At 35.5% G+C, this 26,095-nt stretch overlaps 2 protein-coding genes across 2 annotated transcripts; both read right to left on the bottom strand.

Moving 5' to 3' along the window:
• Positions 1–4,445: 4,445 nt before the first annotated feature.
• Positions 4,446–5,906, bottom strand: LOC104116962 (uncharacterized protein At5g39865-like). The gene has a single exon (XM_009627926.4). It carries the CDS (start codon positions 5,619–5,621, stop codon positions 4,698–4,700), a length of 924 nt encoding a protein of 307 aa, XP_009626221.1. The 5' UTR covers positions 5,622–5,906; the 3' UTR covers positions 4,446–4,697.
• Positions 5,907–7,073: 1,167 nt separating this feature from the next.
• LOC104116971 (uncharacterized) lies at positions 7,074–22,801 on the bottom strand. The gene is made up of 4 exons (XM_070191109.1): positions 22,404–22,801; positions 21,084–21,185; positions 7,868–8,025; positions 7,074–7,386 (listed from the first exon to the last, which is right to left on the bottom strand). The coding sequence occupies exons 1-4, from the start codon at positions 22,501–22,503 to the stop codon at positions 7,267–7,269; spliced, it is 480 nt and encodes a 159-aa protein (XP_070047210.1). The 5' UTR covers positions 22,504–22,801; the 3' UTR covers positions 7,074–7,266.
• Positions 22,802–26,095: the final 3,294 nt, after the last annotated feature.

Raw genomic sequence — 26,095 nt, 5'->3', positions numbered from 1 at the left:
TGAATCAAATCTTACCTCTACTAGCTCTGCTGAAATTGCTAATTCATTGTATCTACTCAAAACTTACTTTACTAGTCTTTTACTAACCACCTGCTAGCGTCATATTTTCTTGTTCTTCTTTGAATAACTAAAGTGAAGCATACAGTTATTCTTAACTTGTCTCACCATCCGACCCTATTCTACAGTCGCATACTATGTTCTTTGTTTTGGAACTATGTACATAGATCACACTTAGGGAAATTGTATCCGTCTTAAACAAAATTAGATTATTTAACCCCAAACTTTCTATACACTTCAAAATCATATCAGACTATAAACATCCGAGGTAAACACTTAGTCACATAACCTAAGGGGGAATTGTTATATCTTTTATCTCACAATAATAGCTGCTTCTTGTAATAACTTACTAACTTGGTACTTTCTACTTCTCATTTGAGTAAATGTGAACAACTTAAAATTATTTCCCTAAATTCAATATTGACTGCTCTTGGTTCTCATTTCGTACATCATATCTTCTTAGTCATATGCATGAGTCATACAAAAAACACATCTCTAATAATAACAATTGTTTCTGACTCCTAGGTATTTTGCCCTTAGGCTCTTTTCTGTCCAAAACTATATTGACCAATGTTAGGGTCTGACATCTGAACTATCATCATCTAACTTGTGGCTCCATTTTCATGAATTAAAAATGAAATTATTCTGTGAGGTAAAATACATACAGATACACTACCATGCACAAACTTGTCCTTCAGATATATCATCATCTGATAAGTCACTTCCTGCACCAGCTGGCGAGTCTTGGTCTTAATCCGGACCTAAAACGTGCGAAGATTCTGCTAAAATCATTGTTACTTACATTTTATTTGAGCACCCATATGCATCACTGTATACTCACGAGTCACCATAAATTTTTATACACTGAAAATTGGATATCTGGTAAATATATAACCGAATACTGGTGTACTGAATAACCATAAACTTGCTAGCTAAAAGACCGTATAACTAGTAACTGAGATAAACTGATAACCATAAAATATGATGACTGTTTTTGCACTTTATAATAAGGTTATGCTCTAATATGTACTACTATCTATTGCATCCCACTCTCAACATCCTCTCAAGTCTCGTTTGTTACCATCACATACTTCATAAATATACCCCAATGGGCAATCATCCTCTCTAGGACCTTGGGTTTTTCTTGCATGTCGCTTGGGCATTCGATAGTAAGAGAAGATTACCTATTTCTCTAAGTTTCATGGAACGATCTAGAGTAAAAAGAAATGAGACAATCCTGAATGTCTTGGTAGTTAACCGTTTATATGAGTGGACGGCACACACATATAAGGAAAACTCCACTGGACACAGCTTCATAGACTCCCTAGGACTCTTGAACCTAGTGCTCTGATACCAAGCTTTGTCACACCCCGAACCTGGGCCTGGACATAACACAGTACCCGGTGCCTGACTACATGCGATCGAGCAAACCAACTGGCTGGCTGAATCAACATGTGATACCATAACATACTGAATGCGGAAGATAAACTAACACATGCTGATATACTAGAAGTCTGGATGATATAAATTAAAGTGCGGAAATACTAATACAATTCTGAAACATATTTGTAGCCAACATAGCTTAACATGAAAAGCCTGCGACTCTGTCTAATTGCTACTCTAGTCTACAGGTGTTCAACATTCAGGGATTTAAATTCAGGAACTGAGAATCATATTGCAATATGTGATGCTGAAATACTGAATCATATTGAGTTTTATGGTACTAGAATACTGAATAGGACTAGACTGAGACATGTTTTCTTGAACTGATTATGAAAACTGAAAATTCAATTGTTTATGACATGCTGAGTAATCTAGACTGAGACTCATGGGCATCAAACCCAAGTCTATATTGATTACGCACTAAGCTCACAATGTTCAGAATGAAATTCATGAACGAGTTATGAAGCTAGATAATAGAAGTTCTATAACTATTCAAGGAACTAGGCTTAACTATATTTCTGAGGCAAGTAGTAACGTCGTAAAAGAAACGTAGTGTAGGGAGAATCATTAACATTCCAAAATATAGAGAGTTAGCCTCATATACCTTAACTTCTTGCTCCTGAGCGTAATACAACATCCGCCAACTCTTTCAACTTTAATCTATATCAATACAAGTCAAAGGGATTCCATATTAGCATAAATAATCATATTTTGGTCACTTGGGCATTTTCTCAAATACTTGGTGAGCATAAAGCTTCATAGTCCTTATTAATGATATTTCTATACCCAACAACCTATTCTCTTGCTCATAGATAAATTCTGAAATCTCAAATTGCTATAATCAATACCATTCTTTATCACCCATAAGATAATACACCCTTAATCAATAATCAGCAATCAACAAACCAAACTTATAATTGTTCATACTTTTATGTCAAACTCATCAACTCATATCTCATGAACTAGAGTATATAATCATTAATCCAATGCTATAATCAATTAGAGAGTGAAGACATTACCTTTTTGAAGTTCAATCCTCTTGAATTCGAGTTCTAGGGTTTCTTTTCTCAACCATGATCTCCCAATCAAATATCTAATGATTTGGAGGGTTTACCCATGTTAATAAGGTGTTGGGGAATTGAAATTAACTTATAATCACCATTAAAACTTACATTGGATGGTGGAGGGACCTTTAAGGAGTTAGGTTCTTGAGAGCTTCCCTTTCTAAAGCAAGTTTTTGTATTTTAAGGGTGTAGGGGATGAAGTAGGGCTTTAAAAATGACCCTCTGGGTGTGCACCTGAAGTCCCAACCACACCTTGATGTGCAGCAGAGCTGTAGCACTGCCACAATTGCGCGGCCACGCACGGGACCATCTGGGCGCGTACCTGGGCGTGCATAATTCACATTGTCCAGTAAAATGCATATAACATTTTGCGCAGAGCTCTGTTCAGACTCCACAGTATATCTTTGGAAATCTATTTCAAAGGGCTACAACTTTCGTGTTTTGTATTTTCCAAAAATCCTTAAAGATTTTCACTAACTATTGATGGAAGAAAGACCTTCCATAAATTTAGTCGATTTTATCGGATCGTATGCTCCTCACTCTCCGTCTTGATTCCAAAATAATTATTTTCACCCATACTCATCCCGATAGGACTTCACATGTCTAAAATATCAAATTAATACCCATTTAGCATATCCACACCTAGTCTGAATGTACGGGGTGTTACATATACAGCTCAGCTACGTTAGTTAGTCCCATTTCCTTAGTGTAATCCATAAGCTCAAAGAATGAAATCCTATCTATATTCACGTCTAAAGTCAAGGTTTGACTTCTCCCCATATATTTACTAAAAGGACCAATAATTAACTCACCCCTGTGATAGCACTTTAAAGTAATAATTTTAAAAGGCATTGTCCCTGAAACAAGCAGACAACAGGTTTCAATTTCACATGCAAACAAAGTATAAAGAAATCAAAATCGACAATAAAGAAAGATATAACACAATAAAGAAAGAAAAAGACAACACAAGCTCAAAAGCACCAGGTTTTAGTAGACAATGACAAGAGATTCCCCATAAAGATGTCTTAAAGCCCTAAAAATACTCCTGACAAAATACCCAAATTAACCCTAACTATTTTGACCCACCCATCCAAATTAAAACAATTGAACAACATAAAATAAGAATACTAACCTGAAAATGACGAAAGCAACAACAATGACCAGCAGATGGGTTCTCGTCGGAGTCGCCTTCAAAGATTAGGGCTCAAGAACATTTTGGGAAAATAGAAATATGTTTGTTAATCTGGTCGAGGGGTGTTTTTTAATCTAGCAGGTCAGATCTTTCTTGGGTCAGGATTAAAGCCTTGGGTCAGGTTGTCCATTTTTAATTAAAGAATCGTTTGTTTTTAATTTAAATAAGCGCGTGTATACACAACATAGAGTATTACTTAGACTGGTCAAAAGTGGTGTGTCATTGACACACTTTTGAAAGGTTTAGTGTGTAACGTTAAACCCGCGGTCAACTGGTGTGTAACAGGGATTTGGGTACAAGGTGGATGTGTAAACTATGTATTTTGCCTAATCTGAATCTAGTATAATTTGCTAAACTAAAGTTTCATTGGCATGTCTAAGAATTAAAAAAGATGCAAAGTAAATTTTTTTTATACCGGACATAGTTATCCAATCAATATATATACTGGTGTGAGATAGCAGGTACATATTAAAATAGTCATATGCATACAAATAGACCCGAACACCAGTGTTACCAAAAATATTCTCCATTTAAATGTATCAAATTAGCTAAAACCGGAAATACCTGAGCTCTTCTTCTAGTATAACAGGAGATGTTTACCAATAGTGTAAGAATCTTTAGTGTTCGCATAGCTCACAACTTTATGTAAGTCTGAAGCAGAACCCCCTCGATATAAAAACATAATGACATTTCAAATCTAAGCAGGTTACGTTACTCTGAATATCTTGACATTGGAAAGAGCATTTGAAGTCCCAACCATGAAAAGTCCTAGCCTATCAGTGAAATGGGAAGGAGAAAAAACCTCAAGGCCTGAAACTAATCAAGTGATAATAGGAATAAGATCAATATGTTTAAACCCTTGCATTAATGATTCTAAGTTAATCATAAACATACTACATCTTCAACATAAGATAACATATTTACAAGAACATGGCCAATAATTAGCTACAAATAGGGCACTTGATCAAGCCATTTTCGTTACATTCAGGACATCGACTTGGAAATTCATTAGCTTTCCCTTCTGGATCAGTAATTTTGCAGCTTCCATGGCAATTGAAACACAAAACAAACCTAATCCCACAACACCCTTTACATGGAGAAGTTGAAGGAAGTAAAGGAATCCCATGTAGAAGTTTCTTTAATATTCCTTGTTCATGCAATCCTACAACTTCATCAGCTCCACCAATGTCCCTGCCTCTAATAAATAATCTAGGAGGGACTACTCTTCCACTAAGAATCCTCCACAGCTCCTCTCTGTACTCAACGTGCATCGATACATCTCTCTCGTAGTAGACAACTCGAAAGCTTTCTAGCAGAAACCGGATTATGTTGCAGTCCTCGAACGTTTTCCTGATCCCTCTTAGGCTTGTTGTGTAGAAAATGACTTTGTCACTTCCTCCCGGTGGACACTTCTCTTCGAAATTAGACAGTGGTGAGAGTTCCAAGACCCTGTTTTCGTCGTCTTTGGAGTTACTTTTCTCCATGGTATCTGAATATTCTTGTAGAGCTTGAGGAGTAGATGTTTGTGTTTGTGTTAAAAGCTGTACTTCATGCTCAGACAATGGAACAGTTTTACAAGAATGAGGTTCCCATGTTGAAGTGTTTTCCATTTTATTGTTATCTGTGGGAGACATCATGTCCTTTGAATGGAGTTTTCCTTTTCGGACATCCTTTGTAAGATCAGAACTAATGTTTTGACAAAACATCTCAGGAGGGATGTCATTGTCATGTTCTTCGTTTGCTGTTAGGTGACTTTGGAAGTATTGGATTGGACGATTTACTTGAAAAACTAGGTTGTGTTTCAACGAAGTTAATGATGGAATGGACTTGATTTTCCTTAGAATTCCTCCCTTCATGCTTTTCATTTCCTCTGTTCCTTTTCTTTTCCTTGTTTGTTTCCCTTGTAGACTGATTTAGCTACTAGTTTCCACAAAGAAAGAGTTGGCTAACACTTTTGTCCACAACCATATTTTCAAAGGTATTATTGATCAAAAGGGGATGGATAGGGACTTTTCTCTTGTTGATTTTTCTTTTCCAGTGGTTAAAAAGCAATGCACAAAAGCCTATTTGTTAGTAGCTTTTTGAGCTACTGAATGATGACAAGTAAATTGATAAACATACCTAGAAAAAAGAACATGTTCAACAGCTGGTTTTCAATTTAACTGAGAGATGAGTGCACATTGAAATGATAATTTCTATATGTGAAGGACTTCTCAGTAATTTTGCCAAATACAACAGCAGACGTGGACTTTTATGATCGGTTTAAGCATAGATAATTTCACCATGGAAATGGAGGTAACAACCAGTGACGGAGCCACCTTTGTTCAAGTACAGTTAATCATCGAAAAATTACACCGTGTAGCTAGGTAAATTTTTATTTTATGTATATATATACTGCATGTTAAATTCATTTGACTTTTTCATGTGTTTACTTCTTTATATTTTGATTACCCTTCTTGTTTCGGTCAATGATAACATTAAGTAGAAGGTTACGGGACCAAATTCAGGAGGGGGACAAAGGTGTACCACTCGCAATAATACAATCACAAGGGGAGCAAAGCAACTTCTTTTTATCGGTTAGAGAGTCTGGAGGATATAAAGCAACAACAGTGACTCAACCTTTTTGATGTTGAGCATGACCTGTCTCAACAAGTCAAAAAGCAAGCCCCTACATATCATGATGTTGATTCGACAAGCTAACTAAAAACACAATCAACAACTTCTTGGGATATTCTTCTCTCGGAAAGGAAATTATTATAGGAGAAAAGTAGAAAACTTTTAGTCTCAGAACTACAGAACCGGGGTCTCCCCTGAACGAGCCTTCAAAGGATGAGAATAGAGATCGTCTCCCATACAACCATCCACTAGTAGGCATTGTCTACTAGATCAAACCAATCTCGATTAGAAAAAGAAACTGCCTTTGGAGTCAATAAAAGAATATAACATTTATATAAAATATATTTGAACAAGTCATGTCATTAAGGATAAAATAAAAGTATTAAACTTAAATAGTTTTCGAAAAGAAATACGTGTCATTCCTTTTTAACAAACTAAAAAAAACGTGTATCACATAAAATGGGACAGTGAGTAACAAGTTCCATGTTTGGCATTTTCAGTTGCAGCACTCAGGTATTCAAAGTGCGCACAAAAATATTTAAGTGCGCGCGTGGTCTAAAGGTCCCACTCATTCACTTTGATGAACCTGGCAGTTCAAGTGGTAGGCGTAGGCCACAATATGTGAGACCCCCTCAATAGACATCTGATCCACCAAATAGGTGTGTTTCGGTCTCTTAATAGTTGCTGCAGATTCTCAATGATTCAACGCAAATAACCCCTTCTGGCTTAAATAAGCAGTATTACTGTATAAAGATGTACAAGAAAAAGCCATAAACCAGATAATACAAGTATTTATACATTAAAGCAGAAACAGAAAAAGTTTGGAGAGACTCCTTTAAGTCACTTAATTACAATATTGAAAACACATTATTTGTTACTAGGTCCTTGGACCACCTAGCTATCCGCTGCTAACGCCTGGGACTCGGCTATAAACCCAATGCTGAAGCCAAAACTTATGCAGGACAGTTGCTTATTCCTGTCATCCACCATCTTCATTGTTAGAGTATATGATCCCTAAATTTAAAAAAGGAAAAGAAAAACACCATTAAGTACGTTTAAAGGCAGCAGTACAGGATTTTCTTCCAATTCAAACCCGGAAAAAGGGACCAAAAACATGAAAATCTACAAAAATGCCAAGCAAAAAAGGGAACCAAATGTGAAGGCTGTACTCCTCAAGCCGTAAGTTTTTTTTTTTTTTTTGATATCCAAAAAATCCCAATGCCGTTGGCACACCGACCCTGACGTGCGTCTAACCCGCACAACATAGGGATGTACTCTTACCACTAGTCCATACCCATAGCTTTACAGCACCCAGAAGTAGACCCCACTACTTTCCCAATTGAGGCACATAATATTATGGTTTGAAGACTTGCAAGGACAAAGCAGCTCATGAAATACAGAGACGGCTAAGCTTTTTAGAAACTTTATGCAGAATGAAAATAGCAAATTGATATTAAGATGGATAGTTCAAAACTGAATCGGAAAGTTGACTCACAGGTGGAGTAAATCCAGGCAACTCTTGTGAGTGGGAAATCACGAAATCACCGGAAGCTGGGCAAGATGTCTCTTTACAAAGGTCGATGGCCTCGTGGTGGACATGGAAGAATAAATAGTTGACATCAATCACCAGCTTTCCTCCAGTGAGATTCTTACCTGCAAGGACAACTCAATCTTCTAGTCATAAGATACTTCTAGCACATTATTAAACTTCTTTTTTTTGTCCACAAAGGGTTGAGAAAACCTAGTAGACTATGTCAGAGCCCACTGGTCATATGAAAGCAATTGCCACTTGAGAAGCAATTGCAGAGCCATATACTCCATGAAGTCGAAAAGTGAACCCAATGCAGCTAAAGATAATTAAGCGTGGTGTTTATTGTTGGATTTTAAACTTGTGTAGTTTAAAGAGGGTGAATGAGAAATGGAGGAAAAATGAAATATTTGAATTTCCCTCCTTGACAAAGGGACATTGTCCCATATTGGAGGAAGAAAAAACTTTTGATGTGTATATATATAATTGCTCTTCTTCTAACTCTTAAAGAGTTAAGAAGAAGGCAAGCCTTGCGCCGCCGTCGTCGTCGCTCGCTCGGCTTCGGATTTGGATTTGGTCAAAGATTGATTGATTAATCTTTTTGGACAAAATTCCTTTTAATTATTTAATTAATTAAATAAATAATTAACAAAAAATTCAATCCGGAATAACCCATGACCCGTGACCCGGTCCGGTCAGGCCCGTTTTCTTTCCCGGATTATTTTAAATTCATTTTCCCATAATATTTCAAACAACCCTATTCCAACAGCCATGGCTGTTTCTGAAAGGTTGCAAACCTTTTCAGAAACAATGCCAGCAACTCTATAAATAGAGTTTGAATCCCAGAATCTTTCCTTACGAAATTTTCTGATCTTCTTCTTCTTCTGCACAAAAATTCCAATGTGTTTACAGCCTTCGAGTGGCTCGCTGTTCACCGGCGTTTTGGTACCAACACTCCGGTGAGTTAAATCATTCTATCCTGGGAGGATATATTCCAGCACCTAGGGTACTTGAGGGGAATAATTTCCTTAAGGACACACTGTGTATTCAGTGAGCTCGATTTATTCCTACACTGTTTTTCCAGAATTTATTTCTTTAAACAAGTGTTACTAACTTTCTGTTTTTGTTTATATATTTCAGAAAGTTTAATGATTTAATTGTTTATTACAGCAATACAGATTTATAACAATCTTAAGGAAATTATTTTATTCTGTATTTTGTTTGTGGAGATTAAAACCTGTGTGGTTTTCTACTCCTTCTAAATTTTACTATTCTGATTTGAAGATATAAAAACTTCATCAGAGTATTGAAATTCAGAAAACGATTTGAAGAACATAAAAACTTCATCGTTTTCTGTGAAACAGTATATAAAAACTTCGGTTTTATTTATTATACATATTGTTTGTTGTTAATAACAGTATTGTTTACTATTCTGGTTTTGCCATTAATTGAACTCTTCTGTTATTTACAGTGAGAAATGGCAATTGATAACGGAAATTCTTCTGCGACTGTTGCGACAACGACGATAGCCTCGTCAAGCCGCACTGCTTTTCCACCGGCAGAGAAACCGGAAAAATTTTCCGGAGCCAACTTCAAAGGATGGCAGCAAAGGGTGTTCTTCTGGCTTACCACACTTAGTATGCAGAAATTCACTAGTGAAGAACCTCCAGTGCCTGCTGCGGACATGCCGGACAACGAGAAATTCATGATTGTTGAGGCGTGGAAGCAGGCAGATTTTTTTTGCAAAGGCTATATCTTAAGCGCTTTAGAGGATGACTTGTACAATATGTACAGTGCGATGAATACTTCGAAAGAGTTATGGGACGCACTTGAGAAGAAGTACAAAACTAAAGATGCATGCTTGAAGAAGTTCGTGGTTGCCAAGTTTCTAGACTATAAAATGATAGACAGCAAAACTGTTGGAACCCAAGTTCAGGAGCTTCAACTTATTTTTTATGACCTTATTGCTGAAGGTATGGTCGTGAATGAAGCATTTCAAGTGGCTGCAATGATTGAAAAATTGCCTCCTTCGTGGAGAGATTTCAAGAACTATCTTAAGCACAAGCGCAAAGAAATGAAGTTGGAAGATCTTGTGATTCGTCTCAAGATTGAGGAAGACAACAAAACAGCCGAGAAGAAGTCTCGTGGAAATTCAACGATCATTGGAGCTAATATCGTTGAGGAGACTGCTCCAAAAAGTAAGAAGAGAAGTCTCGTGGAAATTCAACGATCATTGGAGCTAATATCGTTGAGGAGACTGCTCCAAAAAGTAAGAAGAGAAAGAGGTCTTCTGGACAGACTAAGGAACAGAACAAAAAGAAATTCAAGGTCAGCTGCTACAATTGTGAAAAAATCGGTCACAAAGCCCCTGATTGTCGTCTCCCGAAAAAGTATAAGAAGAAGGGACAGGCCAACATAGTGGAGAAGAATGATGACATTGATGATCTGTGTGCAATGCTTTCGGAATGCAACTTAATTGGAAATCCAAAGGAGTGGTGGATTGACTCTGGAGCCACTCGACATGTTTGTGCTGTCATGTAAGCATTTATTACTTACTCTACTGCTGGTCCCGAAGAAGAGCTTTCCATGGGAAATACTGCAACAGCCAAGATTGAAGGATATGGGAAGATATTCCTGAAGATGACTTCCGGCAAGGTGTTAACACTCAACAACGTTCTTCATGTTCCTACTATTAGGAAGAATGTAGTTTCTACTTCTTTGCTTGTTAAGAATGGATTCAAATGTGTATTTGTTTCTGATAAAGTTGTTGTAAGCAAGAATGAAATGTATGTTGGAAAGGGCTACCTCACAGAGGGCCTCTTCAAACTAAATGTAATGCTTATTGACAGTATGAATAAAATTTCAGCTTCTTCTTATTTATTAGAGTCAAATGATTTATGGCATATTCGTCTAGGACATGTCAATTACAAACCTTACGGAAGTTAATTAATTTAGAAGTATTGCCTAAATTCAAGTGTAATAAATCAAAATGTCAAATATGTGTTGAGTCTAAGTTTGTAAAACATCTTTATAAGTCTATTGAAAGGAATTCAAATCCTTTAGACTTAATTCATACTGACATTTGTGATATGAAGTCGACACCATCTCGAGGTGGGAAAAAATATTTATTACTTTTATTGACGATTGCACTCGATATTGTTATGTTTATTTTCTTAATAGTAAGGATGAAACAATTGAAGCATTTAAGCAATACAAGAATGAAGTGGAGAATCAATTGAATAAAAAGATCAAAATGATTAGAAGTGATAGGGGTGGAAAATATGAATTTCCGTTTGCAGAAATATGTTCGGAATATGGAATTATCCATCAAACTACTCCACCTTACACACCTCAATCCAATGGAATTGCGGAAAGGAAAAATCGGACATTAAAGGAAATGATGAATTCTTTATTAATAAGTTTCGGATTACCGCAGAGTTTGTGGGGCGAAGCTATCCTTACAGCTAACCGAATACTCAACAGAGTACCCTACAGCAAAACGCAATATATTCCATATGAAAAATGGAAAGGAAGAAAACCCAACTTGAAATATTTCAAAGTGTGGGGGTGTCTAGCAAAGGTACAAGTTTCTTTACCTAAAAGGGTTAAAATCGGACCAAAAACTGTTGATTGCGTTTTCATTGGATATGTTACAAACAGTAAAGCATGTCGGTTTTTGGTTCATAAATCCGATAATCCCGAAATTCACGTTAATACGGTAATGGAATCAGATAATGCTGAATTCTTTGAAAGCATCTATCCGTATAAAACTGAATGTGAGTCATTAAGTGAAAGACCTAAACGACCTCGGGAAGAACCAAAGGAAAATACTCCAAGTATAGAAGATCCAAGGCGTAGCAAACGTCAAAGAATATCTACTTCCTTTGGACCAGATTTTGTGACATTCTTGCTTGAAAATGAGCCTCAAACTTTTAAAGCGGCTATGTCATCTTCTGATTCAGCATTTTGGAAAGAGGCAGTCAATAGTGAGATTCAATCAATTTTGGATAACCATACATGGGAATTGGTAGATCTTCCTCCGGAAAATAAGCCTTTAGGTTCGAAATGGATCTTTAAACGGAAAGTAAAAGCTGATGGCACTATTGACAAATATAAGGCAAGACTTGTTGTCAAAGGTTATAGACAAAAGGAAGGCCTTGATTACTTTGACACTTACTCGCCAGTAACGAGGATAACATCTATTAGGGTGTTAGTGGCACTAGCGGTCGTGTATGGTCTTGAAATCCATCAAATGGATGTTAAAACAGCTTTCTTAAATGGAGAATTAGAGGAAGAGATTTACATGGAACAACCTGAGGGTTTTGTGGTTCCTAGTAAAGAAAAGAAAGTGTGCAAACTTGTTAAGTCGCTTTATGGACTTAAACAAATACCCAAACAATGGCATGCCAAATTTGACCAAACAATGTTGGCAAATGGGTTTAAAATCAATGAGTGCGACAAATGTGTTTACATTAAAAATACTCCAGGTCATGAAGTCATTGTTTGTTTATATGTTGATGACATGTTGATAATGAGCAAAAACATGGCAGATATAAATGCTACTAAGCGCATGTTGGCTAGCAAATTCGATATGAAAGACTTAGGAGTTGCTGAAGTGATCTTAGGAATCAGAATTCACAAGACTCCACAAGGTCCAGCATTATCACAGTCTCACTACATTGAAAAGGTACTTGACAAGTTCAAGTATTTGGATTTCAAAATTGCCAAGACTCCAATTGACGTGAGTTATGCACTTCAAAAGAATGAAGGTGAAAGTGACTCACAACTGGACTATGCAAGAGTATTGGGAAGTTTGATGTATATCATGAATTGTACGCGACCAGATATAGCATGTGCTATTAGTAAACTGAGTCGGTTTACAAGTAATCCCAATCACATACATTGGATGGCAATGAAACGAATTTTGGGGTATCTCAAACATACCCAAAATTACGCTTTGCATTATAACAAATATCCCTCCGTGATCGAAGGATATAGTGATGCAAATTGGATCACTGGATCATCTGAAGTTAAATCCACGAGTGGATATGTTTTCACAATTGGGGGTGGAGCAGTATCTTGAAAATCATCCATACAAACATGCATTGCCCGTTCTACAATGGAATCTGAATTCATAGCTTTAGATAAGGTTGGTGAAGAAGCTGAATGGCTCTGGAATTTCTTGGAAGATATTCCATTTTGGCCCAAACCTTTGGCACCTATTTGTATACATTGTGATAGTCAAGCGGCAATAGGTAGGGCAGGGAGCGTTATGTATAACGGAAAATCTCGTCATATACGACGGAGACACAATACCGTTAGACAATTACTTTCTAGTTGTGTTATCACAATTGACTACGTAAAGTCAAGAGATAACGTGTCGGATCCACTTACAAAAAGGCCTATCTAGAGAGGCAGTTGAAAGATCATCAAAGGGAATGGGGTTAAGGTCTAGGACAAGTCATCATGGCGGTAACTCTACCTAGCAGACTGGAGATCCCACGAGCTAGGTTCAAAGAGATCAAACAAAGTTATGAATGACGGTTCAACATTGTCAAATAACTCAACCCATTCTCGTGATGAAGACAATGTTCAGAAATCGAGGTAAAGCATTAAGGCTTTTTGATGAGTCAACAAAGCTTAAAGGTTTTTTAATGATTTGCTAAGTCTGGCAGGATATGACCAGATAGTGTGTCTATAGGATTACACGTTTAGAAATCACCTATGTGAGTGTGAAGTGTAAGCCGCTTCAAGGGGAATGAAAATAAAGGCTCATTTTCTAAGCACTCATGAAACCAGGCGGTGTTCATGGTTGAAACGAACACAACCGTGAGAACCATAGATGGTTAAGGATTGATTGTGTGACTTATGTTGTCTAGGTATACAACAATGAGAAATGGAAGAAAAATGAAATATTTGAGTTTCCCTCCTTGGCAAAGGGACATTGTCCCATATTGGAGGAAGAAAAGGCTTTTGATGGGTATATATATAATTGCTCTTCTTCTAACTCTTAAAAAGTTAAGAAGAAGGCAAGCCTCGCGCCATCGTCGTCGTCGCTCACTCGGCTCGACTTCGATTTCGGCTTCGGGATTCGGATTTGGTCAAAGATCGATTGATTGATTAATCTTTTTGGACAAAATTCCTTTCAATTATTTAATTAATTAATTAAATAATTAACGAAAAATTCAATCCGGAATAACCCATGACCCGTGACCCGGTCCGGTCAGGCCCGTTTTCTTTCCCGGATTATTTTAAATTCATTTTCCCATAATATTTCAAACAACCCTGTTCCAACAGAGATGGCTGTTTCTGAAAGATTGCAAACCTTTTCAGAAACAATGCCAGCAACTCTATAAATGGAGTTTGAATCCCAGAATCTTTCCTTACGAAATTTTCTGATCTTGTTCTTCTTCTTCTGCACAAAAATTCCAGTGTGTTTACAGCCTTCGAGTGGCTCGCTGTTCACCGGCGTTTTGGTACCAACACTCCGGTGAGTTAAATTGTTCTATCCTGGGAGGATATATTCCAGCACCTCAGGTACTTGAGGGGAATAATTTTCTTAAGGACACACTGTGTATTCAGTGGGCTCGATTTATTCCTACACTGTTTTTCCAGAATTTATTTATTTAAACAAGTGTTACTAACTTTCTGTTTTTGTTTATATATTTCAGAAAGTTTAATGATTTAATTGTTTATTACAGCAATACAGATTTATAACATTTATGTCTGTGCGCAAACAATTCATAGTTTATAAATGGTGGGCGCTGCCAATACATAAGCAAGATCGTTAGATACGATGAACCAACCATAGGAAAGACAAAAAATTTGCCACTAAACATCAGAATGATAACATATAAATGTGATTTATCATCAGAACTAAGGGTGTTCATAGAAACCCGAAAAACCGAACCAAACCGACCAAAAAAAAAATACATTTTAGGTTTGGTTTGGTTTTGGTTTTGAATTTTAAAAACCGATCAAATTTGGTTTGGTTTTGGTTTTAATAAAAAAATAACCGAAAAAACCCGAACCAACCCGACTATAGAAGTAGCTATTTAAATTTATTATTATACATATATATATATATGTATATTTTTATATAAAATTTCTAAAGTTTTATGGTACATATTAGTTGTTTATATTTTTAGTCTAGTTTTTTGCTATTATAATAATCTAATTCTTTGCATTTACATTATAGTTTGATTGGTAGTTTTCTTTTGCCAAGTACAAGAATTTATTTCATGTTAAAAATAATCGATTTTTAATTGAGTACTTAAATTATTCATCACTAGTTGATTCAATTATCATCAATATATCTTGGTAAATGATAGAGTTCTCAAAGAGCAATTGATTTAATAGTGTTACGTTGAAAATGTAGTCTCCCGAATGTGTTTGGTAGTGTATGTCTCATATTTAAGAAAAAACCCGATAAATAACCGAAAAAACCGACTTAATTGGTTTGATTTGGTTTGGTTTCAATATTTGAAAAACCGACTTACTTGGTTTGGTTTCTTTTTAGGGAAAAACCGATCCAAACCGAACCATGAACACCCCTAATCAGAACATGTGATTTATCATCAGAACATGAGAGTTAGACTGCTTGCTTAATATAAAGAATAGGATCTCTCAATAATACACACGGGTCCGAAGAACCAACCAAGAAACAAGATACTGTTTCCTTGGATATTAGACCTTGCTAAGCACAAGTTTGAATTCTTCGAGGTTGGATTTATGAGGCCAAAATGAAGTTCAGTTCTTTTTGCAACAACTTCTCAAGCTCAAACAGCATAATAAAATCACCTCATGTAACAGCTAAGCAAGGTCATTTACAGCAAAGCACAGTGACCAGGTGCAGGTAAATCCCCCTTTAAATTCTTAATGTTTTCCTTTATGTTATCCATGTTCCATCTGTAACGACTGAGTCCAACCATGCTACATATTGTCGTTAGACTACTGATCTATTTCAGTCTTCTAAAAAACAGTGTTCTGGAAAACAGAAATTTTTGCCTCCAATTATCTTCAATCACAACATCATAAACTTTTATTAACATTTTAGGGAATGTAAAGTTGATTTCAAAAGCAAATATTCTTGCTGATAAGAAAGAACTACAACCACCAATCTTAAGGTATATCGACAAGAAACTTCAGCAACATCTACCAGTTCGTCCGAAATTTAATTCTTTCATCAAAAGAGGATGAAGAGTGAAGCTTTTCCAAACTAATTTCATAACTACATCCAAGGAAGGGGTTTAACTTCAAATAACTATGAAGTCTTATTTTGCTACAGGGAAACAAAGGAGAAATACCTTAATTGGGCTGATCTAGCAAACCTAGAGGTTCTTTGAAAAAGAAGGAAAAAAAAACATAAAATCCAAAGGCAAACGAACCAAAATGTTACTTCAAAAAAATTAACATTTATAGACTCGGGATAATCTTGGGAAAACTGGGGTAACGTAGGACTAATGGCGGCCAATATTCCTCCTGCTCACCCTCACTTTCCCCAAAACTATCCCGAGTCCATAGATATCGTGGATGGTGAAGGAATATCCTCACTGCTATTTTTGAATCATCTCTAACTAGGTATAAATCACATTTCAAACTTATTCTCACCAAGTCCTACGTTACTCTCGATGCCTACGTATGGACCCCTACTTTTGTAGTGTTCTGCCTATTAAGCTTTTTATTTTATTACGTAACATTTTTGCTATTGTTTACAGAACCTGCAGCAAAAACTTTATCAACATCTTCTAGATGTTGCAGCGCCTGCTACTTATTATGTGAAGGAAAATCTTAGAGCATGAGTTTGAACAATGGAACAAAGAAAAAAGGATGAATAAGAAATGAAATTTTTTATTGAAGATAACAATCTGGTGGAGGGGATGGTCTTGCGTTTGAAATACTTCTAACTCATGATGAGCATGTCTTCTTCAGGGTTATAATCCTTAGGGGTGAATTTCCTGAGGAATTGCTGAATGGTGAAGATACATCAGAGAATCCGGTTGAGATCGATTAGATCTATGAGTGCTGGTGGTTTTTTAATTTAGTACTTTTCGTTTATTTTTTTCCTTAATCAAAGATAGCCTATGCGGGTAATCACCGTCCCTTTTTTTTTTTTTGCTTCTTGTGTGTTCATGTACTGTCCAAATTATATCAATGTTAATGTTATTTGCATAATTGGTTTTCCATGCAGAAATTTGCGTTTTCTTATAATACATAATTATTACAAATGACTGATGTGATAGAAATGGTTTTCATCTATTGCGTATTAAGGGTCTAAAATTTGAAATTTAAGCTTATTCTGTGTGAATAATAATTATGTGAAAGAATAATAAACCTCTCATACACATTATGAAGCAACTTGCCCATGCAATCAAACCACCACATTTATTTCAATGGCACCTTTTAACCATCCAATGCCAACCGTCTTCAAATTAATTGGCACCATTATGGTCGAGCCCTTTTTTACATAAGACAGACCACACCCCTCACCTTTGATCATATTCAAAAGCCATTTTCTAAATTTTCTTCCACAAAACAAAATGCCACTGAGAAGAGATAACCAAGCCTCCTTTGATCAAATGGCCAGGGAACTGCACACCCTTCGATTGATGCTCGATGAAGCCATGGACTATATCCATCAAAGATATAGTGTGCTCCTGCCATTTACATCAAAGAACGTGTGCATTGCCTCGCTCATCTACGTTGACTTCATTCCAGCCCAAAAGAAATGTCTTAGATAAACGGGCACCCAACTATGCCTTCTTGGTACAACTTGATCAACCAATCATTCCTTAACATTCCATGCCTTGTTTTGAATTCTGCCTATCTCCCTTCAAATTTCTCTCTAGTTAAGTTGTCTTGCACAAGAGATATAAACTCGTCCTTAGATCCACTATAATCAGCAAGACGGCTGAATTTCTTAGGTATCTTGTAAAGATATATCATATGCATAAACGATGGACAATGTTAGACATGACTTCACTAATTGCTGCCTTGATACTTTCACATTGGTCAATATACACATAGGGTGCACCCCTCCCATTGCATAAATCCGGCTCGAGAACAACCAACGGGAAGTATATACGTTCTCATGAGATATTAATGCACAACATTGGCAATGGTGATTAACACCCACGAATGAAGCAAACGACATCCGATGTTTGTTGACAAGATAATTAGTATCCGACCAAAACATGAAATTCCTAAGCGGCCTTACATTAAGGATGAACCCATATTACATTCCTTAATTTCCCTTGACCATCATTATCCATCAAATGGAAGAAATCCCCGCTTTTCATTTGCATTTCAAGAAAAACCTTTCTGATAGAATCTGCATTAGTTGCATCCATTCTCAACCTCCTAGTATTGTTAATGTAATTACGCAATCCTCCGGCAAACATCCCAATTTGTCAGGTCCGCCAACGCGAGCCTTGGGTGATCTAATATTTTTAGCAACTGGAACACCTACTCTATGATTAGCTTCCAATGTTCTCATCAAACCTTTTGATAAAATCTTGTGTCTAGCTATAAGTCTAGACATTTCAGGGTTCAATTCATGTGTATGAAATAGAACTGCCAGGGTCACATGCCAAAGTCCATTACATCCCAACGTTAGCATTAACCCTAGCTGGACAACGAGGAGTCTACTTATCAATCTGGGACTCTTTAGCTTTTCCCCCTTTTATCGCACATAGCACATTATTCCCGCCATTTCGCATTGATCTCTTTATAATACTAAACCCTTTCAATCTAGCATGTTCCTTATAAAACTCATACAAGAGATCTATGCTTAAAAATCTCATACCTGGCATAGAGCCTTGATCATAGGGCCTTGATCTGCATCATATTCACATTCAGCAATTTGCATATATTTCCCAAAGTCCTTTTTCATTCCTATATCCTCATTTTCATCATTTGATGGATATGTTGTTTCATCATTGTTGAACATACTATCGTCATCACTGAGCCCAAATAGATTATACATGATTTGCCTCACAACCATGGCACATTAGGAAATCCTTTGCTACTATCACCTTCCATTTTCTGAAACTAATGAAAAACTAAGATTTGGACGAAAAGGTAACGTTTGTATTATGGATGAAGAGATAATGGTAATGTTTGTATTTTGGATAAAGAGATAATGGAAGGTGAAAAAGTTCCGAATAGATGAATATAATTTGGATGAAAAATTTTATGCAAACGCACGCGCAATTATTATCATCTAGCATGCTTGATTGGCACTCTAATCTATGTAAGTTTTATTTAATTAATCTTTGGGAGGAAAGTTTAATTTTGGAGGAAAATGTTTAGATAGAATCTAAAGTTAATCTCGCCTAAAACAAAAGAAGGGCATTGTAGTCTTTTCGTTGTGTTTGAACGCTATTTGGGCAAGGCCATTTGGACAAAGATCATTCCCATAATTTAAAAGGCAATTGCAGCTTTGGGCCATCCACCTCAGCTTGTGATGGACCAGAACCTTCACCATATTTGACAAGGCTAAAAGTCTATGGGCTTGCAGTACAAAACGGTGTAGTTGCCCAAACAAACCCTACATGTAACGACAGTGGGTTGCACATTTTCCATAGTTTTCTTTTTCTGATCGTGAACCTCTGTTCACCTTCCCAAATACATATTTCTTGAATAATTAAAAAAGTTATAGTTGTAGTTTTGGGCCAGCCATCTCAGACACCAGTGTTATAAATAGCGCCCGCCTCAGCACTAATAGTGTGAGGCGAGGCGATGCGAGCTGCCATCGCTATTTTACAGTGTGGCGTAGCGTTTTCAAAGAGGCGAGCGCCTCTGCCTCTGTAGCGTGTGGCGACCTGTAGCGTCGCATTTTTGCAAAAAAGAAAAGAAGAAGGCAGCAACAGCGATCCGTTAAAACAAAAAATTAGGGCTCGCGATTTCTTTACTCTTTCTCCTTCAAGTCGACAGCAGACCTACATTAGACCAGCGATTTCCTTTCTTCTTCAAGTTTCTTCATCAGGTATGCTTCTCTTCATCTCTTTTCTTCTTTCTTCTTCTCTTTTCTTCTTTCTTCGAGTTTCTGTTCTATGACTCTGTCCAATTTTTTTCTTTCTTCTTTCTTCTTCTTCTCTTCTTCTTTCTTTTTATTTTGGGCACTGTTTTTTATCGTTGTTGCTGCAACAGAACAGAATCTGTGTTGCTCTGTTTTTTCTTCCTTGATCTTCTTCTTCTTCTTCTTCTTCTTCTTCTTCGGCTCTATACAGAACAAAGTCTGTGTTGCTCTATTTTTTCTTCCTTTTTCTTCTTCTTCTTCTTCTCTTCTTTTTTTTTTTTGGCTTTGTTTTTTTATCACTGCTGCTGCACTCAACAGAACAGTCTGAGAAAAGCTCTGTTTTTTCTTCAGTTCAGAGAGCTTCTTCAGTTCTTCTTCTCTTCTTCTTTCTTTTTCCTGCTCTGTTTTTTGTTTTTCAATTTTTCACAGCTTCACTTTGGATTTTTGAATTTTTAATTTTTGAATTGATATATTTAATATATTATTGCTATTGAGTTTTTAGTTATATATATAATATTTTATTTTTTTGTATAAATTGTCGTTTCACATCAAAAAGGTCCGTTGCTCGCCTCTCGCCTCAGAGAAGCGGGCCCTCGTCGCTATTTGTCGCCGCACGCTATCCAAAACACTGACAGAGACGCACATGTTGTCAATGACTTTCCAGGACCAATATACTTTTTGTCCTAGGCCTTGTTCGTCAACACTTCCCAGAAGATGAATGATAAAAGCGAATGAAAATATAACACAGAAATGAAAAGTAAGAATCCCAACATCATTGCAAATATTCACGTTATTTTTTATAAAGTAACTTTTTTTTTACAACAAGAGTACTTGACGTAATATCATCTCCAGCGATAACATAAAATTTGGTTGCCTTGTACTATTTCCTTTTCCAACTTTAAGTTAGGATATAAAACTGCAATAATTTCAACCAAGCCATGACGTTTTTGGATGCCACTGACATCCCTCAACACCCTTACTTCCACACAAACTCCCAATTGTAAGCAAGACATACATCCAATCATTTAGCACATTATTGCGAGTAGGAAATAAAACCAGCAAATCATTAGGTAGCACGTAAATTAGTTTATCAGCTTAATTACTTAGTTTACATAAATAAGACGAGAGGGGGAAAAAAGATAAAATTTGCAATTAATTCATTACCTGTGGATGCACTGATACTGAATGTGGTCTTTTTACCTCCGCTGACTGGATAGGGTGTTATATCAATTCCACTGACCTTAACAGCGTAGTTGGCCTTTTTATCTGCAAAACCAAAAAATAATTTCATCAGTTGCCATAATATCAGAATTATCTATAGTAAAGTTTCCTCAATGTTTCCCAGAAGAATATTTTAAACGGATTCCTCACTACTAAAATGCTCAATTTCACTGGAAAAAATATCTTCTTAATACAAAAAATATTGTTTTAAAATCTAAAAGTTAATCGTTTGGCCATAGATTCCCAAATTTGTTTTGAAAAATCTGATTTGGGTGAAGTTTTGTTTGAAGATGAAAATGTGTTTGGACATCAGTTTTCAAAACATATTTCACTTTTTTTTTTGAAAAAACATGAAACATGATTTATACCCACAAGTTCTAAAAAGTATTCAAAAACTACCCAACAGTACCTTCATCAATAACATTCATTATCACTATCACAAACCATAGTCCTGAACATAAATAAATTTGGTACAAAATCATCATTTTTATAATGAACTACATAATACACCATACCGAAAAGACGCAGCAGAATTGTTACAAAATAATAAATGGTGGGCTCTTTTATAAAATACAAAAGTTTGGGACAATTTTTAAAAAATATAATAGTAATATTTTAGGCCAGCTGGTTTTGGGTTTTGGGAATTTGTCAAAATATGGATAAAATTTATGAACAAACATGTATTTGCCAAAAATAATTTGGAAAAAATATAGCAAAATCTATGGCCAAACGGGTCCTTAGAGTTAAGAAAAAAGAGATCTTTGTTTTTTTTCAAAGTTACCACTTATACTACAGAGTGATTTTTGTGATCATTTAGCAGTATGTACAAAATCACCACATATAGCAGTTTCTTCGTGAAGTACAACTTATAGCTTGTCATGTAGTTTGTAAATATCTAATAAATTTTATTTTCAAAAGGAGAGAATTTCTAACAAACTTAAATCCGCAAGATGGACTTCCTCCAGGAGTGAAAAAGACAACCAAAAAAAAAACAAAAAAAAAACTTGTACAAGCTTCCAACTTTAGCAAAGAATATTAATTCAACAAATCACCAGAAATCAGAGAGTAAAAAATACAAAAAGAAAAAAAGGAAAAGAAAACCCTAAAATTGAAAAACGCAAATGGGTATCTACCAAACAGATTCAACAGACAATCAAAAACAAAAAGATCCAACAAAATCTACATTGGAAAAACTAAATCAACAAAATTCGGGTTGCATATTGTACAGAAAGAAATTCAAAGGACTAATAAGGAAAAACTCACTGCAATACTCGAAATCCGTGGATTCAGCGGAAGTGAGAGGAGAGAGAAGACATAGGAAGAAGAGAAGAGCAACGAAGAGTTTCACGGCAATCATTGCCATTTGATCGGAGCAAAGCAAAGCAAAGGACGGATACAGATAAAGATGGGAGAGAATATGTAGGAATAATAATGGTTGAAAGTGCAAGTCTGCGTTATAACCACCGACTCCAAATTATCACCTAGTTGGACTGCTACTTATAGGAAGGAGAGACCAGACACGAACGGACTGTTAGGTGGGCAACGTAGGAATTTTCAACACTCAACCCAACACATTGCGAAAAGATTCCTAGCTGAGGTGTGCTAATTACGAACTGTTTGAATGGTCCAATAAGATAAGATTTTTGATGTAAAATTTCCTTAATTCATTTGCAATATAAAACTCCACTATTACTAGAACTAGTTTTTGCACAATAAGGGCTTGTTTGGAAAGCCGCCTTATAATTGAATTTGGATGTAATTATATAATTTTAACATATTTTTTAACCAATAATTACTTGATCAGCATATAATTGGGTGTAATTGAGGGACCGTAATTATACTGTCCAATTCTCAAGGGGGGCGAGAATTACCGGTAATACATGGTGTAATTATAAGCTTATTTTTAAATCTTTTTTCTTTTCTTTTTACTTTACTTTTTATTTCTATTCTTTTTTTAAATTTATTTTTTATTTTAACTTTTTAAATTATTTTCTTTCCAAATATTATTCTTTTTACATTATTTATATTTTATTTCCTTATTTCAATTTGCAAACCTTTATTTCACGTGTTTCTACATAATTTCTCATATTTTATTTTTAAAAATTATTTTTTCTTATTTTTATTATACTTAGCTATGTTATTATTCTAAATTTTTTTTAAAATTATAACTCGTAATCTTAAAAAGAATAAGTCATCCACAAAGTTGACTTATAATGAGTGATGTCATTAAAGTTGAACTTTGTTATTGGATGGGGTTATATGCAAGCTTAACTATATTAGAGTAATATATTACTTTTTAAGATTTAAATAATATTATCATTTTCTAAGTTTATTTTTTGTGATTCCATGTAATTGCTCATATTATTTTATTTTCTTCATTTAGCATAATTGTGCTATTATTCTAGTATTGAAACTACACCTCCTAATATCAGAAATAATGAATCATTAATAAATATGACATATAATGAGTGATGTCATTAAAGTAGAATTTCATTGTTGAATGAGTTATAGAGTTATGTTTTCCTTTTCTTATGAATTATATTTACTTAAATTATGTTGAAACTTATTTTATGTTATGTTGTAATTTTATATAAGAGTATTATGTTAATTATTTTTTTGGATTTTGCTTTTATGTTGTATTTTTTATTCCATTTTATTTGCTTTTATAACGACCTAACCGGTCATTTTGAGTATTTTAGCCATGTTCCCCTATTTATTGCCTCCTCTATATTTAATTATGGTTATGTGACTTGTCGGGGTGGTTGGTTTGGTTTAGGGAGAGTTTCGGAGTGATGTGGGATACTTAGGGGTCGTTTGGTAGGATGCATTAGATAAAATAATGCATGTATTAGCTTTATCTATTAATAATATCTTGTTTGATATATTTTTTTAACATATGCATTAGTTATGCAAGCATTAGTTATACACCCTAGTTTGTATTATCCTATGGATAACTAATGCATAGGAAATCATGGTATTAACAATGCAGTGGGTTTTAATGCATGCATTAGCTTAGGGAAAGGCAAAATTATTCTTCAAAATTTATGCTTAATTAAAATATGCTACTATATTAATGCAAGTTTGAGGGTATTTTTGTAAACAAACAAATTAAATAATTTTATTAGGTAGGTAGACTAATCAAATAAAAAAATTTAAATCTTTTTCATATAAAAATATTTCTCAACATATATTTCTTTTAAAAAGATAAAGTGATGGACTAGCTATGAGGGTATTTTTGTAAACAAATAATTCTTTTAGAAATTGTGCAATGCTTTAATACATCAAACCAAACAATTGATAAGAAATATGTCAGCATAACTAATGTCAACATAACTAAATACCAGCACTACTAATACACCATATTCAGCATTATTCTTATGCACCCTACCAAACAACCCCTTAGTCCCAAAGTTGGAAATGATGACCGATTTTGACCGATTGGGTGATTTGAAAAATGGAGGCCGAACCCTGGTTTTTGAGTTGCCTACATATCCCTGGTGTTTCGGGAATCAGGCCTCATGTTTTATTCTTGTTACCTCATACGGCCCTTCTGGCCCGCTTACCTATGATGATGTAATAAGAAAGATACGTTATGTTGGTACTCGGTTGAGTAAAGTACCGGGTGCCCGTCGCGGCCCATCGGTTTGGGTCGTGACAGCATGGGATAACATGTCAAATTCAACTAACTACTCATTAAAATACAAGATAGAAACTTTTAAGAGAGATGTATGAAATCAACATATCAACCTCGTTTCAACACATAAACAACATCAAGAAAGACACCCCGAATCATCACATAACGTCATCAACAATGCCACCCTTATTTCACCAAAATGTGCACGTAACAATGAGATGCCTCTTTTATTTCTCCACATGCGCATATCGCCAACCTTATTTTGCCATGTGGGAAACCCGAGAAAATGCCACCATTATTTCGCCCCACGGGCACAAAAATAGACACAATCGCACGTCAAAGACCTCGCGCTGACACCCGTAATCAATCCGCTCAATATGTCTATATGTGCCACAATATCACAAAATAATAATACCAAATTATCACCAAGATATAAGCTCAAAATATATCAACAAAGTGCACAAGGACATAACAATAACATAAAAGTGCATAGGGATGTTCAACAAATAAAGCATGACTATGGTTGAGTCAATGTAGCGATCATGAAATCAAAAATGGGTTTAAACATGTTTCATATAAAGTTCATTATCAAATTAAGGCATATTAATAGCCTACGGTCTAATCAGGCCATAATCCACACATAGCACCCGTGTACACGCTCAACACCTCATGTACACATTGCATTTGACATAACACAATTAGGCAATTAAGGCCAATTCCTAAGAGGTACCCCCCACACAAGGTTAAGCAAGATACTTACCTCAAACAATCCAGTGCAATACTCCAAAAATGCCTTTACTTTAAAATTTACCTCCGCACGACTCAAATCTAGTAAAAAAACAACTCAATAGTATCAAACAATGCTAAAGGAATCAATTCCAAACAATAAAGTCTCAATCTTTATCCAATTTCTGAAAATCTAACCCCGGGCCCACATGGTCAAATCCGAGTTAAGGGATAGATCTCGACTACCCATAACACCACGAGTCCAAATATATAATTATTTTTTAAAACCGAGTCGAAATCGACTCTCGAATCCCCAATTCTTATTTTTCAAAATATAGTACAAAATCTCCAAAAATTCCTTTTAGTTCCATGATTTTGGTGTTAAAATCCATAACAAATCAAGTAATAATATCAAAATAAAGTGAAAACCACTTACCAAATAACTATGTGTGAAAAGTTTCTTCAAAAATGATCTCCCACCAAGTCTAGAGCTCAAAGTGTGATAAAATAAGACTAAGTCCCGAAATAACCAGCTATAAATGAGCTGCAAATGTCATATTTGTGATTAGAGGTTTGCAAATGCGACTTCCACAAA

Source organism: Nicotiana tomentosiformis, chromosome 1, assembly GCF_000390325.3.
Source record: "Nicotiana tomentosiformis chromosome 1, ASM39032v3, whole genome shotgun sequence".
Taxonomy (NCBI): domain Eukaryota; kingdom Viridiplantae; phylum Streptophyta; class Magnoliopsida; order Solanales; family Solanaceae; genus Nicotiana; species Nicotiana tomentosiformis.
The sequence above is the reverse complement of the archived record's forward strand: the minus strand, read 5'-3'. Positions and strand labels throughout refer to the sequence as shown.